This window comes from Mustela putorius, unplaced genomic scaffold, assembly GCF_011764305.1.
Source record: "Mustela putorius furo isolate JIRA1106 unplaced genomic scaffold, ASM1176430v1.1 tig00000083_pilon_pilon_pilon, whole genome shotgun sequence".
In the NCBI taxonomy this organism is placed as follows: Eukaryota; Metazoa; Chordata; class Mammalia; order Carnivora; family Mustelidae; genus Mustela; species Mustela putorius.
The window spans coordinates 15358481-15374766 of record NW_025421273.1 but is presented as its reverse complement, the minus strand read 5'-3'; the positions used below and the strand labels follow the sequence as shown (position 1 = coordinate 15374766).

The following is a 16286-nucleotide window of genomic DNA, read 5'->3' as shown; positions in this document are numbered from 1 at the left end:
TAAAACTAATAAGGATCCTCTTCAGAATAAAAGCTGTAGGGTGTCTAAAAATAAACCTGACCAAAGTGTGTAAGAGCTTAGTGGAGAAGTTTATAAACTGATGTTGGAGGCATAAAGTAAGACTGAAGAGAAATGCCATGTTCTTGAATGGGAAAACTTGATCTTGGAAAGATGGTGATCCTCTCCAAATTAATCTATAAAGTCAGTCCAATTACAAGAAAATCCAAAAGACAGTTTTCCAAAACTTGACATATGAAAGGCAAAGCAACCAAGAATAGCTAAGACAGTTTTGTTTTAGAGAATATGGGAGAATTTTCCCTAAAGTCTACACAGTTTTGCTATAAAGCAACAGATATTAAAGCAACATGGTGTTGGTGCAGAAATAAAAAGACAGACCCAAAGACTAAGAGAGCCTAAAATGACATTTGTGTATATGTAGAAACTGTGTATGATAAGGTACATGACAGGCCAGGCATAAAAAGATAAATTAATAAATGGTGCTGGGACAACTGGTAACTATTTGTGCAGAAAAAATTAGATGCCTTCCTCATGCCACGGAAAATGAATGTTCAATGTTTTAAGACTTAAATGCAAACTAGAAATTTAAAAAATCTTTAGAAGGAACTGTAAGAGAAAATTTTAATGAAATCAAAGGAGAAAAGGTTCTTGGAAACAAGAAACAAAGGGCGTGTTCCAATAAAGCGATGATGGGTGATGTGACCTTGAGCTGACCCCTGTTGCTCTGTGCTGGATTTAGGTGTGGATGGAGGAGCATACCCTGTCCTCTGTGCTGCAGACGCACCTGCAAGATGACCATGAGGGCATCGTCCACCAGGTCTTGGGCCGACTCGGTGGCCTCAGTGAAGAGTGAGTACAGATCTCTGAAGGAGTGGGGGCCTACATCTTGTGTGATCTCCATGCTAACCTCAGTGTTCTCATCTGTTAGATGGGCACATTAACTGTCCCTTGCCATTCTTACAGTGTGGTTTTGAGACCAACCAATCTGGAAGGGTAAATGTGGAGAAGAGTGATAGCAGAGTGCTATGGATAAAAAGCTTGCAATCAGAGTTAATCTGGGAAAATCTTGCCCTCAATTTCCTCATCCATAAAATGGGCTAATAATACTTACTTCATAGCGCTCTTTTTCATAGCAACCTTCTTGAATACTTTTTTTGGAAGTATAGTTTACATGTATTATTTTAAGTCTACAACTCAACGACTTTTGGTACATTTACAGAGTTCTTCAGCTATGACCATGATCCAAATTTAGAACATTTTCTATCACTTAAAAAGCCTCCATGTCCCCATTTTCAGCCACTCCCAATTTATTAATAAATCCATATTCTTCTCTATTTTTTTAAAAAAAGATTTTATTTGTTATTTGAGAGAGAGAGAACAAGCCAGGGGGAGCAACAGAGAGGGAGGGAGAAACAGACACCCTACTGAGCAGAGAACCTGATATGGGACTCAATCTGGGGATTCTGAGATTATTACCTGAGCCAAAGGCAGATGCTTAACACACTGAGTCACCAGGCATCTCTCTTTTCTACTTTTTCTATAGTTAATAGTGTAGTACCATATTCAACTTCCTCTAAAATATTTGTGTTTCCTTGTTTTATATAAGAAAAATTATTTCGATAAAACTGTTTTTCTAGTTGCCAGCCTTTTCCAGGACCCTGGTGTGTGTATACATCAAGAAGTAGGTGGATATCTGTCATATTGGATACAATAGGGGAAGGAGATGACAACAAGCAGAAAAACCTTGTGAGCCATGCTAAGATGATAGGGAGTGATTGGAAGATTTGTCCAGCCTGAAACTTGTGTCTTTTATTTGTACTAATATTTGGTCCAATTATATTTAATGTAAATCTTAATATTGTTATATTTTGATTTTTAATCTATCATCTTACTGTTTATTTTATATTTGTTTTCTGCTGCTCTGTGTTCTCTCTCTTCTGTCACCTTCTTTTGGATTAGTTTTTTCTTTTTTTAATTTTAATTTATCTGTCTTTTGGCATGTTAGCTATGTATTCTTTACTGTGCTTTTAGTTGTTCAAAGATTTTAAATTGCATCCTTGATGTGTCAAAAATCTGATATACACTAATATATTCCTTCTTCCGGGAAATATGGACACCTTAGAACACTTTAATTCCATTTATTCCTCTCTCATAGAGTATGCTTTTTTAGTAGATATTTTACTTCTCTATTTTAACCCTATGAGATGTTATCATTATTATTTTATGCAGTCAACATTTACTTAGTTTTGTTCACGTATTTATCCTTTTTGTTGCTCTTGATTCTTTCCTGTATCTTTAGGGATCCATTTGGGATTATTTTCCTTTGCGGGAAGTTTCTCTTTATTTCAGATCTGCTAGAACCTAAATTCTCTTAGGTTTTATTTGTCTGAAAAGGTCTGTCTCATCTTCACATTTGAGGAATATTTTTATTGGGTATAAAATCCTAGCTTGGTTGTTATTTTTTAAATGCTTTTAAAGATAATCTTTCATATTCTGGTTTCAGTTATTTCTGGCTGCTTTTAAGATTTTTCTTTTGTTGGAGTGCCTGGGTGGCTCAGTCATTAAGCGGCTGCCTTTGGCTTGGGTCCTGGGATCGAGCTCCACATCGGGCTCCCTCCTTGGCAGGAGGCCTGCTTTCTCCCTCTCCCACTCCCACTGCTTGTGTTCCCTCTCTTACTATGTCTCTCTCCATCAAATAAATAAATAAAATCTTAAAAAAAAAAGATTTTCTTTTGTTCTTTGGTTTTCATCAGTTTATTATATATGCCTAAACATGCATATGGCTTCCATGGGTAATTCTTGTTTGTTTGCATAATAAACTTGCAGTGCCTCTTGAATCTTCTTTGGTTTGCTGTATTTCATCAGTTTTTTAAAATCCTCAGCCATTATCTCCTTAATATTCCTTTTGCCCAGTCTTTCCCTCCATTTCTAGAGCTCCAATTATACATTTTATTAGACTTTTTCACCATATCCCACATACATCTTATATGCTATCCCATATTTTTCATTCTTTTGTTCTGTGTGATTCAGGCTGGATACTTATTTTGAGCTGTCTTCTAGTTCACACTCTCTTAAGCAATGTCCCATCTGCTGTTAAATCCATCCACAGCTCTTAATGTTGGTACTGAATTTTCAGTTCTAGAACTTCCATTTGTCCAGCCTGAAACTTGTGTCTTTTATTTGTACTAATATTTATTTGTACTTATTTTGAGCTGTATTCTAGTTCACGCTCTCTTAAGCATAGTTTTCTTCATAGTTTTCTGTTGTCTCCTGAAATTCTTCATCTTATCATTTAATTTATTAAATGTATTCATCATAACTATTGTAAAGGTTTTGTCTGATTATCTCAATATCTGATATCTTTCAGGTGTCTTTCTATTGTCTATTTTTTCTTTCTATTTTTGACCATTTCTTATCTGTTTACAAGTCTGGTTATTTTTATTGAATGCTGGACCCTGTATTTGAAAATTGTAGAGATCATTTAAGGTTTTGAATAATGAGATCTTCCTCCAGAAAGGATTTATCTTAATTCTAGCAGGGATTTCACTTAATGGCAGATCTGTGACCCTATTTGTGAATGTAGCTGATTCAAAATTAAGCTTCCATAAAGGATGATTCCTTATTCTTAGGACAAGAGCCCCAGCTGAAAGCCTGGAGTGTTTGCCAGGTCTCTCCTCCTTAGTATGTTGACTGCCAACACACTCCTCAGCTTTTCAGGCTGTCAGAAAATACCAAATGTGGACTTCTCTTGTAGACCCGGTTCTTCACTAGAGTCATTGGGATGGGAACTCAAAAACAGCCTACAGTTTCGGTTCTGGATGCATTGATTTTTCAAGTTATGTAAGAAATTCAAGTGGATATCTACTGAAGACAGCTGCATATATGCATCAGAAACTTGGGGCAGGATAAAATAAAGTTGAAAAGATGAATAAAAGAACAGATGGCTGAATACAGGTGAACAGCCGTGTCTAAGAGAACAGGCAGCATGAGATGAGACAATTCCAACCTACTGCCTTCTGGAAAGGCTCCCTGAGGAGCTGGGCTACTTGAGGTGTTGTTTCTTGGTAGCTTAATGTATTAGGGTTGTCCAGAGACACAGAACGAACAGGGGATGTATACACAGGCAAGCTGGAGACCCCAGAGAGACAGTGGTGTATTTCCAGTCCCAAGTCTGAAGGCTTGACACCCAGGAAGAGCTGATATCTTGGTTTGAGTCCAAAGGCAGGGGGGAATATTCCAGACCAATGCAACCCATGGGAGGTTCAGCCTTTTCTTATCTTCAGGACTTCCACTGACTGGATGGGGCTCACCTACATTAGGAAGTGCAGTCTGGTTTACCCCACCTACTGACCCAAACATTAATCTCATCCAGAAGCACCCAGAATAATATTCGGGCATCCTGTGAACATTCTGGCTGACAAATAAAGGTAACCATCACGTTCGGTGAAGCCAAGAGCATTGACTCCCAGCCCCGTGCCCACTTTCCTCAAAGGTCCACATGGTGCATCCTGCAGGGACATGACCTTCTGCTGCGCTCCGCCCTCCGGAGGCTGGCTCTCCGGGGCAGCGCCATCACCACGCTGACCCACATGAGACTTTCCGGGAAAAAGAGCCTTCTCCAGGAGTTGCGTGAGCAGCATGCCCTGGAGCAGGGCTCCTCCCAGTGTCTGGATGAACATCAGTGGCAGCTACTCAGAGCCTTGGTAAGATCGGCATATCCGCCTCCTACTGGCCCAGCCAGGCAATGCCACTCCATCAGGTTCCAGTCTCAGCCATGATTGCCAAAGCCCAAATCTTGGCGCCCCTGTTGGTGCAGGGTGAGAAAATGGCAGCCTCCGGAGGGAGGATGTGGGGAGTAACAGGTGTGCGAGAGGGCTTTAGTGTCTGCTATATTGAGAATTATGCTAAACACGAGTATGAAATCAGAAAACAGACCCATACCATCATTATCAGGGTGCTGGGAGGAAGGGGTCCTATGATCTGTTTTAAGGCTTGAACAAGTCGAAATAAAGGATTTATAATATGTAGGGCTGAGATTTAAACCCAAGCAGGCCGACTGCTCCTGTGGAGCCACTGAGCTATTGGAACAGCTGGTGTTTTGACACATTAGTGAGGGAGAAGCTCACGGTCACTTTCCTTTTACCTGGGAGAGCTCCATGGGAAGCAGGCAGGACTGGCCCTCCTGCCTCTGACCCCCTTCACCTCCTCCTCCAACTCAGATTCCCTGCCCTGGCTTCTGTGACATGCCAGATTATACTCAGACTCAGCTCTGGCTTCGAAACCTAGCTCTGCTGTGTGACTTCTACAAAGTTATTTAATGTCTCTGGACCTCTATATCCTCATCACTCCCAGTGTTCAGGCCTCATGATGTTTTGGAAGAATGAGGAAGTTCTTGTAGTTCTTGAGAGGCCCCAGATGGCACTGGGCACACAGTTGGTGCTCAATAAATGCTTTGGGGGGATTTCTTCAGCAGACACCCAGGCTCATCCATTGTTGACTTTGCAAGCCCAGAGGTCCCCACTTTCTGCCTTTCTCAATCCCTTCCTCAACCCTGCTGGGGTGCTGGGCTGACACCTCCCGATCCAGGCCCCAGCCAGAGCTTCCCTACGGTGCAGCAGCAGAGGCTCTCCCTCTCCCATTCCCTCCAGGAGGCGCGGGTCGTGGAGGAGGCCAGCAGGCTGGAGGAGGAGGGTCAGCAGATCCGGCTGCAGCTCCAGCAGCAGCTCCTGGCTGAGGCCCAGGAAGTCGGGCGGCTCCTGCAGCAGCATACAGAGCGAGCCATCGGGCAGGCGCTGCTGGGGCATGCTCGCAACGCAGCCACCAAGAGTCGGGCCAAGGACAGGGATGACTTCCAGGTGTGAGGGGAACCCAAGGGGCAAGAGGGATTGGGATGGGGTGCGGGTGGCAGGGCGTGGCTTCCTCCTTGTACAGGCAATGATGATAAGCCATAGGAATAAAAATAACAATGGTCAGAAGTAGGGAGCACTGTACTTCTGAGTCCACCTGTATGGACCCTGTCTCACCAGGCTTGCACTGAAACGTGGCACAGAAAGTTTAGTTTCCTTTCCCTTTCAGATGGGAAAACAGGCTAATCATGGGCAAGACATGTTTAAAGCCTTCCAGATTTAAAAAGTGGCTGACTTGGGGCTGGAACCCAGTCTCGCCTGCATGGCCAGCACATGCTCTGTTTCCCCTCTGCTGCCTCTCACCTTGAACCATAAGGAAAGATGAGACACCTCCACTTGTGGCTGATGTCCACAGTAAGAGTGTCTGTGGCTGGCTTGCACAGAAGGTGCCACAGATTTGAAACCTGTAACAGCTAGCTGTCATTGTGATGTGCCCAGATGCTTGTGGGCTTCATTCATGAGCTCGTTCCTTCAAATAGAGTCACTTTACCAATACACATTGCAAAGAGTTGGACCTACATTGCTGGGATGCCCCCTCTCCTTCCAAATATCTCAGGTCTGCTACACACAATCCAGACATCCGGGCTGTGCCTGGATTGTGACGTTGGTAGGGTCACTGCCTTGCCCTAATATTCTACACCTCTTACCTGATAAGAGCTCACAGCATGAAAATGGAATAAATATAAGCATGGCATCCCTTCCCAGAGGGGGTCTTAGTCAGGCTAGGGTATGGTGCTCCCTCCCATAAACCTACAAGAAAGAACAGGTGCTCCATTTCTGGAAGAATGCTCCTTTATTCAAGCTCCAGCCACAGGACTTTTTGTCCCTGAGCCCTATGGCAGACGCTGGGCTAGTGATCAGGTGGACAGCATCTCCCCTCTGTGGGACTTACCAGCTCCTACCAGATGGGCAGGACACAGAGGGGAGCAGACAGTGCCCCCACTCCTATGGCAGGGAGGAAGGAGGACAGAAAGCCTGATGGTGCTGGTGGGTCCAACGACTTGGGAGGGAGTGGAGAAGAGGGACTTCCTGTCTCCCCGTTCCGGTTCCGGCTTCGTGTTCTAAATGGAAGTGAAAGCAGGCCACAGCCATCAGTGGCAGCTCCTGACCAGAAGTGCAAGGCCAGGTCCAAGGTCCTTGGAGAAGTGGAGTTGGAGCCCCTCTGTGAGAATGCCCAAGTCAGCACAGAGGGAGAGAGACAGGGCACATTGCGGGATGAGTGTGGCTGTGGGAGCTGTAGATGCTCAGACCTGCTCCCCCACCCTCTTCACCTCCACAGCCTCCACACACGCCTGCAAAAGCAGGATACGTTTCTCAGATAATGCTTGGAGAATAAGTGAACAGAATAGCTCTAGAGACATAACGTAATCAACCCCACAGCAGTAACTACTTGGTAATAAATGGGCATTTCTTTTCTTGCCCAAAGCCTGGAACCATTCGATAAATGGTTTGTAGAAATGGGAACCCTTGAGTCTGACTCTCTCCCATCATCTTATGAAGTAATGGCTGGTGGCTTTGCCAGTGCACAGCCAACACGTCCATGAGGAGGGGACATTTCCTCTCCACTTTGGGCCTGAAGGTTTATCACCTGAGAATGCGTACTGCTGCCTGTAACAGAAAGACATGCTAAAATGGCAAATAAATAGAAGTTATTCACCCCACATAACAAGAAATGTGGAGGTAGGTGGCTTCAAGCTAGCACAGAGGCTCTGTGATGTGACAAAGCACCAACTCTTTCTTTCCACTCCACCATTCTTGATGTTAGTTTGCTGTCTCATAGTCTCGAAATGGCCACTTCCCCTCCAGACATCAGATTTGCATTCCAGGCAGAAAGAAGAAAACAGCAAAATCTTCCCCACACACTAAGCTTTGCCTTCACGTTTGTAAAGGGAAGGTCCCCCATCAGTCTTTCCCTAACACTGTGTCTCATTGGCTGGAACTGGGTCATACGGCCAGCCCCAGACCACCCCTGCCTAAGGAAATAAGGTCACCAAGAAGGGTGTAAACCAAGCACACACTGCTTGCTCCCTGACCAGTCAAGGCTGGGAGTTGTGGAAGCCAAGTACCAGGACAAGGGGAGGCAGGGGACCCTGCGTGCAACTTCCTTGCTGAGTCTTTTGCCTCCTGCCACAGAGGACACTGACAGAGGCGGCCGTGGAGAGCGTTTATGTGACCAGCACTGGGGTCGACCGGCTCGTGCAAGCCTATTATCAGCAGATCAGGAGGGTCATGGAGGACCATGAGGAGAGGAGACTCCAGCATCTGGAGACCCTGCAAGGTACGGCGCCCTCCTCAGGGAAGCCCCGCAGGCCATGGGTGGGACATGCCCGATGGCTCTGGATACTTCATGGTTCTCCAGAGTAAGGGCTGGGCTGGGCCAGCAGGAGACAGACGAGGCTGCCACACTGAGCATTCAGGGGCATTCACTAACCCTCCAAGCGTTGGTGTCCCCATCTGTGGGGCTAGGGTTGGGCTCACTCTCCCTGTATCCTCTGAGCTCTGACCTCCTGCTTCCCTGACACCCCAGCTCTAATGTGAGGATTTCTCCATCAATGCATTGAAATGATAAACTTAACTGTCCCCATGAGCAATTCTGGCTTCATTTGTACTTCGTTGTTGAACAGCCACAGAAGGTTTTGTCCCTAGAGATCACCCAGGTTAGAGACCATCCAGGTTAAACCTCTCTGTACATTCTAGAAAGCTCCTCCCTCTCCTCCAGGGGTGCAGGGTCTGTGAGGGAAGCCGTGCTTTCTCGTGCATCCGGAGGCTTTCCCAGGGCGAGCATGGGTGCTGGGTAAACACATATGCTCCGAGAGCAGGTGTCCCACTGATCTTTGTGCCCCAGCCCTGCCCCAGACCTGGCACAGACGTGTCCAGACATGCCCCCAATCTCGTGTGTTGAATGGCCTAGGTGAGAGAACGGAGAATTACAAGCTGCGGACAAAGCAAGGCCTCGGGGAGCCTTCCTCAGGGAGCCCAGTGGCGGGTGGAGCTGGCAAAGCCTGCAAGGCGGTCCATCAGAGGTGAGCTCCCCCTTTTGGCGTCTGATGGGACCTGTACCTGTCTGGTTCGGGAGGCCCATGCGCCTCTGTCTGGCTTCCGGCTAGACTCACGGCCCCTTGGAGGGGCCTGGCACAAGGGAAAGAAGGAGTCCGGGTGCGGGTGTTCCCCCAGTGCCAACTCTGACACGAGGATGGGGGGCAGGCTGTTTACTCTGGAGGTGACTCCTGAAAGTCCAGTGAGGGAGACCAAGGTGTCAGCCGGCTGGGTTGAGCTCTTGTCCAGGCTCTGGGAAGACCCTTTCCAGGCTTCCTTAGGCTGTTGGCACCACCTGGCAGAGCTGAGGTCCCATTGCCTTGCCGCTGCTGGTTGGGGGCCACCTCGACCTCCTAGCGACCTCTCCTGTGCTCTGCCTCCATCTTCAGCCACGTCTTTCTTGACTCCGGTTGGAGAAACTTCTTTGCTGGTAGCATCCCCATGATTGAGACCCACCCAGATAACCCCGGATAATCTCCAGATCTTAAAAGTTGCTGACCCTGATCAAGCCTTCAAGGAGCTGATTGGCATGAAAAGCAACGTCTTCACTGGTTCCGGGGATTAGGGACACTTGTGGGGGACACTGTGTGGCTGACCACAATAGAAAACAAAACAGATCGGCCCCAGGACAGTGAGGTGTTTCCACAGCACCCAAGGCTCAAGCCCACTCTGGACCTCCTGAGAGATTGTGTAAAATTCAACTTCCAATTTTGCCAGCAAGGGATGTGGAATGAGGGCCCCGCCCTGGAGGTGTGATGTCACGAGCCGGTCTGGCCGGCCCCCGAGGGACAGAGAATGCGCTGAGACATAGACACAGCAACTTGGCGTAAGGAGCCACTGACCTGGGAGGAAACTGTCCTCGGATGCCCGACAGCCTCCCAGGGAGCAAAGGGCTGTGCGTGCTGCCTCAACCTTCCCCTGTAAGCACCTCCCTCGATGGGCTCACAGCTAGCCCCCGGGAACAGCACCTGTAACTCCCGAGCTCATAGCCAGGGGGGAGAGACGGACAGGGAAACAGCAATAAATTGGCACAGGTGCTCTGATGGGGGAGGGGAGGGTCCCCGCAGGATGGCGGGGCAGGGGTATGGGTCCCTTGTCCAAGCAGAGGCATCCCGGCAGCTGGAAGCAGCAGCAGAATGATCACTGCCCTGCATGATGGAGGTGTGGACTCTGCGCCGTGCTGCACGGTCAGTTCCAGCCCCTGTCTGACAGTTGGTTTAGGACCCAAGATCCACAGGGCCCCCTGGGTCAGCTGTGGTCAGCAGGTGTCCTGCCATCAGGCTGCAAGGTGCGATCTTGCCTGGACCCTGGAAGATCCATCCACCTGTGGACCCTCAACTATCCAGTGCGGGCAGCATTGTGTCCGATGGTTCTCCCGCTGGACGGACAGGTCTCGGGCCCCCACACTCAGACTTGGGGGCTTTGAGAGGGTCTCCAGAAATCTGAATTGTTAATACACTCCTCCTCTCCAGGGATGATGGTGGATATAGTCTGAGGGCTTCACTTTGACCCCTGTGACCCAGGAGGAGGGGCCTCGGCCACCCCCAATCCAAAAGCCACCAGGCGTATGGGAGAGGGAAGCAGAGCCCAGGAAGGATGTGGGTGCGTGACCAAGGTTCACTGTGACTTAGATGGCCTTCTATGTGGCCGTCAGTGTCCTTCCCGCTCTGCCCAGTTATTCAAAGTTCCTAGTGAAAGCTGGCCAGAACTCCTGGGGACAGAGCCGTGTCGTCACAACAGATAATCGACTAGGAAGGGCAACATAAGAATGAGCCCACAAAGCAGTTCTCTGTCCAATGGCAGATTCCATTATTGCATCTCTGGTGAGTGCTGTGGTCGTGGGAAGGCCCGTCTGAGAAACACCAGTGACCCTGCAGTGGCAGGGCCCTTTCTGAGAGCCACGCACTATCTTGGTGCCTTCCCACCCCAATCCTCAGCTTCCCCATCCGTGAAGGGGGCTTGCAGTAGCTCCAGCCACACTGATGTATTCCCGTGCAGCGCCAACAGCGGGGGTGGGGGGCTCATGGCCAGCAACCCCATGTCCCTCCCCATTGGCAGAGTCATCACCACGGTGCCTTCTGCCCTGTGCCCAGTGCCCCTTGAGATTGGAACACCTCTGCCATCAGAACTGTACCAAACGGAGGTCTTTGAATCACCATTTCCATACTCAAATAGAAGTCTAAGGATAAGGGATTTAAGAGCTGATGTACCTTGTCCAGGTGTCTCAGACCCTACAGGCAGACCTCCCTCGGTGGAAGGGATGCTGGAGGGTCAGCAGTCCTGAAGGGGATCATGCTCTGGGGCCAGGCACTACACGGCTGTCCATCCACAGGCAGGACTGTCCAGTGCATGGCTCCTCCCTCAGCCACTCTCCTGTCTCAGATCCTTGTCACTCCCCTCCTGGCTTAGAGCTGTGGCCTCCGGGCTCCCATCTTGTCCTGCCGTTCACACTGCAACGAGGGCATCACAGAAATACAAGACAGCCAGGTCTCGGGCTGTCCTGGGCCCTTTCTTGACTCCCCAGGCCTTACAGGGTGAAGCCCCACCTGGACCCCTCCCCATGTGGTGCTCCCCCAGCCTGCCACTCCCATTAGCCAAGCCCCCAGTGGGTGGCAGCCAAGAGTGACCAGGCCTGTTGACAGAACAGGCAAGGGACAGGGTGCTCACAGTAAGAAGCCACCTAGCGGCTGAATGGGGTCCCCCAAAAGATTTGCCCATGTCCTTATCCCTGGAGCCAGTGCATGTGACTTATTTGTATAATCGAAGCAGGGGAATGGATGGATTAATGGGAAGGGGTCTTGTAGGATGAGTAGGAGTTTGCCAAGCAAATACAAAGAAGAAGGGAAAGATATTACTGGCCAAGAGAAGAGCATGAAGCAAAAGCCAAGTGAAACGTGCCTTCAGGTGAACACCATAAACAGCCACCTGCGGACCCCAGAGGGGGCTTCTCTCTTCAGAGCCAGAAATTCAGCACATTTGGAAAAGTATTCACAGAAGATTGGAAAGAAAATGGCAGAAGGCGGTTATGCAAATGTGGTGGATGGGATGGAATTGTGCCTGTTTGCTTAGGGTCAGAGGAGGGTCAGGCCAGGAAGGGAGGGTATTGGGATGGGGGGTAGGATCTCCACCCCTGAAAGCAAGGTGGGGCTGTCTGCAGATCAGGGACCTCCCTGTGGCCCCAGCTCGGAGCCCTGCCTCCCTCCGAGGCTTGGGGCTCCCGTATTCAGGATTTGTCAAATGCCGAGTGCTTGGCAATGAGCATTCTAGTTCCCGTTTTCAGTACGGATGGGTAGCTCGTGGGACTCTGGTCCTCTCAGGAGCATGCCCTCCTACCCCTAGGCTCTGATGATTTCTCCTATGAAGAGGCCACTTGCTGTTTAATCACTTGGCAGCTGGGGGACCCGGAGACTCTCCCCCCATCCCCCCGAGCTGCTCCCACCTGATGATTCTACTCTTTGTCCTGCTGATATCCCCAAGGATCAGGTAGGGCCCAGTGAAAAACAGGCCTGCGGGATTCTGGAAACTAGTCCAGAGTGTGAATTGCGTTCGTGATGAGTCAGCCCCCTGGTGGCCGCTGTCGCCCCCTGCGCAGGCACCATAAATCAGCGGAGGCCATCCTTGTCTCATGGCTCATGGGCCGCTGCTGGCCACCCGTTCCCATGACTCAGCAGGTACCTGGAGAGCTTGTGCTGGGTCTCTGATTGACCGGCCGGCAAGGGCAGTGCTGATGGCCTCCGTTCCTTCCGCCAGAATGGAGGAGCAGCGGAAAACGTTTCTGGCCCAGTTCACCGTGCACCACCGGGTCCGCCTGGATGCTTGGAAGCAGAAGGCAAAGGCTGTGGATCATCTGGAAGCCCAGCTCGAGGCCCAGCTTCAGGTGGGAGTTTTGGCAAAGTGCTTGCCCAATGTGGGTGGGGTGGGCCACGAGGAACGGAGCAGCACAACGCCACTCTCGTGACCACAGGGCAGCAAAGACACCTCGGCCCTGGCTCAGTGAGGTTGTCTCTGGCCATGGGCTTGACCGTGAGCCCTGGGGCCGGCAGGAGTCTTCACCCCAGTGCGGCCATGGTGAGATGACAGTAGAGGCGGGGAACGCTTACTAACTGAGGGTCTGTCACTGAACCGAGGGCCGTACACGCGCCCTCTGATGTCACCCTCTGACAGCCAAGGTTGGGGTCGCTGGTGTATTCCGGTTACAGATGGGGACACTGAGAGCTTGGTCACCATCTAGCATCCCACAGTTAATAAGTCACGGCAGCCATGCTTGTGTTAACCCACAGTCTTGGCAGCCAAGAACTCAGAGCCCAGAGCTGAGCAGAAGGGAGTTAGATCTCGACTCTGCTGCTCCACCTCTGTGGCCCTCATGAAGTCTCCACCTCAACGTTCTCATCTGTAGAATGGGGTCCCCTGCTGGTGTGAGTGAGGATGGACAGTTCTCCAGCAGGAGCTAGAAAACGCTGGCTCCCTCCCTCCCCTAGGTCTGCACCCCTCTGGGGTGCTGCTGGGGGTACTGTGTGCTCCCAGGGCCACAGTCCCTTCAGCCTCGTTGTGGTGGAGAGGAGGGACCGGGCAGAGGGACCCCTGGCTGACCCTCCCTCCTTGTGTTCAGGAAGCTGAGCAGAGCTTCATCTCTGAGCTGGCGGCCTTGGCCCGGGTGCCCCTTCCCCAAAGCAGACTGTCGCCAAGTAAGCGTGGACTATCAGGTAAGTCCTAGAAGGCAGTGCCCCAGGCAGGAGCCTCTCAGGGCTGCGGATGGGATTCCAGTCCCGTGTCCGCCACTAATACTCTGCGTGGCTTCTGTGCCCTCGTCTGTAAATGAGCAGGCTCAGGGCAGCACTGGGGCCCCCTGGGAATAATTAACACCCCACTAATTATCTGGTTGCCTGCAGCAGCTTCAGTGACCTCACAGGTGGTGTAGCCTGCTAACGGGATAGGGATGGGGAGCTGTTGAAGGACACAGGGGTCTGCTGACCTGTGTTGTGCTCTCGGGGTCTTACTGCTTGTGTGATAGAAACACGGAGAGACTGACAGCCCTGGGTTCGAACCCCAGCTCTGCCACTGAATGGCTGTCTGGCCTTGAGAAAGCGCCTCACACCCCGGGCCTCAGTTTTCCCACAAGTTAAGTGGGTGCAATCGGGGAAAGCACAGAATGTATACTTGGCCTGAGTTGGAGTCCCATGCTGGGGGTCACGGTGCCAAAGTCCGGGTTTCTGTGTCTTCTGCAGAGAAGCCTGTAAGGACGAGAAAGAAGAAGCCCCTACCCCGGGAGAAAGGGGACCCAGGGGGGCCCACTGACGATGACCCTGCCTTGGGGAGCCACCCCTCGGGATCGCTCAGGTACAGTGGGGACCCCGGCGTGCTGCCCGTGGGTGCTTACTGACCACCCAAAGTCCGGGCAGAGAAATCTGCACCTTCCTCAGAGGTGTTGGCCAGAGGCTCCCAAACACGACAGACAATGGTGAGAGGTGTTAATACTCCTGTCACAGCTGCCATCCGTGTCCTTTGTGGCTGGTTTGCCCATGACCTAGCTCCATGTCCCACAAGCATGCAGCCTAAATGACCGGGCAGTTCTCCCCCCGCCAACCCAACCTTCGGTAGGCCCCCACCATTACAGATGCCCTGGGATTTCCAGTCGGATAAATGTGTCCTGGGCACCTAGTCATCAGAGCAGGGGGGTCCCTTTCCCTGTGGTCCTCAGATGACCCCCCCCACGCACACACATCAAACAGAGGCAAACTGGGAGCTTTGTTTTTCTCCCAACAACCCCAGTCAAAGGGAAAGTGGTTTAGATCGCCTGTCACTGCCTTTCCCTCTGATCACATTGGAGAAGTGCTTGCCTCCAGACAGATCTGGAATCAGAGTTCTGACCCCTGCTTTGCGTTCATGTTTCCAGCAGCAAAAGGCTGAACCAGCAAGAAAATGAAGCTGGTGATGGCGAGAGCCCCAAGAGACTGCTGAGGGAAAGAAGCAACTTGTAGTTGGCGGCAGTCAGGGCTGAAGCCAAGAAGCCGGCCTGGACACTACTGCCAGCCCCAGCCGGGTGAGGCAGTGAGGGCCACTGGGTCCCCCTCTGCCTCCCAGGATCGCTGCGAGGGGGCTGGACAGAGACCGATGGACAGCGCCCGACAAGGCCTCCTTGACCAGGGCGGACCCTCCTGCCTGTGGAATTAGAAACCCATGTGGGACACCTGTCTGCCGTTTTCTCTCTCTGGCTTCAAGATGTGGCTTCCTTCCTCAGGGACCTCTTCCTCCTTCACTGTCTGAACCACCCCCCCATGGTGTCCTGCTGTCCTCCGAGCGCGACCACCCAGTGTGAGGCAGCCTTACTCCAGCCCCAGGGCGCCCCTGCTCCCCAGGTGCTCCCAGGTGTTTTGCTGGGTGTGCAGGGGTCTCTGGGAGTGCTGGGGTCATCTGGCCAGAAGCCTTTTCTCCACCATTTCTGTCACCTCATTCTGTCTGTTCCATGAGATGTGTCCTATGTGCCATGTCCCACACACTTGGCTACAGTGTTCTTATCTGGACCCATTCCTGGGTTTGGGTCAGCTAGTAGCTAATGCCAGTCACTTTGGGGCTAAGTCTCAGGGTCCCAGGACCCTGACAGAGACTGTAGAATCCCTGGCCTGTGGACCTACGTCACCAGCTCTGGGGACCCGAGGCCCCACAGAAACATCCTGATGCCTGTGCGGGTCTTCTGGGGGCAGCCCCGCTCAGCCCTTGGACATTCCCGGGGAGGAAGGAGACCCCATTTCCGCCGGGGTCTCTGCTGCTCCCAAAGCTTCCAGACCAGCCCTATTGAAACAACTCCCAGGAGAGGCCTTTCCCACCTGGAAAGAAAATCACTCTTTTCATTGAAATCGGGGATTCTCAACCTTGGCACTCTGGACATTTTGGGTGATATAATTCTTCGTTTGGGGGTAGGGGCTGTTCTGTGCATAGTGGGATAATTTGTGGCATCCCTGGCCCCCCAGATTCTAGCACTGCCCAGTCGTGGGATCCAGACATGTCTCCAGGGACATGGCCAGATGTTCCCTGGGAGGCATCACCCCTAACCTGAGTCAAAGTGTGCCACCACCTGGGAAGTCCGGACAGAGTGGGCCCTGGGAGCCCCTGTCCTGGCGATCTCCTGGGCCATTTGTGGCCTGACTTTTTATTTCTTAAAATCTCAGTTAGACTCTCTCAGTCAGGAAAGAGTGGCTCTGGGACGGAAACCACCCGTCGTGCTTACCTGGCTTGTTAAGGATGCTTCCTATCAGAGCATCCGGTCCCAACGGGTCTGCCCATAGGCTCCCTCTTGTGGCTGAATAAAGCATTTCATTATTCTGCCGA

General features: G+C 51.0%; 1 protein-coding gene across 4 annotated transcripts in view; it reads left to right on the top strand.

The window, feature by feature from the left end:
• The window catches only part of EVC (EvC ciliary complex subunit 1), a 61746-nt gene extending 45460 nt beyond the window's left edge, over positions 1-16286 (top strand). For 2 of the 4 annotated variants that reach the window (XM_045075524.1, XM_045075516.1), the window contains 9 exons: positions 758-867; positions 4511-4721; positions 5667-5873; positions 8058-8202; positions 8836-8947; positions 12711-12837; positions 13570-13663; positions 14186-14297; positions 14854-16286. In XM_045075524.1, the coding sequence (XP_044931459.1) occupies positions 758-867; positions 4511-4721; positions 5667-5873; positions 8058-8202; positions 8836-8947; positions 12711-12837; positions 13570-13663; positions 14186-14297; positions 14854-14938 (1203 nt within the window). In that variant the 3' untranslated portion in view covers positions 14939-16286. Of the gene's footprint in view, positions 1-757; positions 868-4510; positions 4722-5666; positions 5874-8057; positions 8203-8835; positions 8948-12710; positions 12838-13569; positions 13664-14185; positions 14298-14853 lie in introns of those variants that run through there. The other 2 variants (XM_045075519.1, XR_006605370.1) reach the window with 2 other exon arrangements.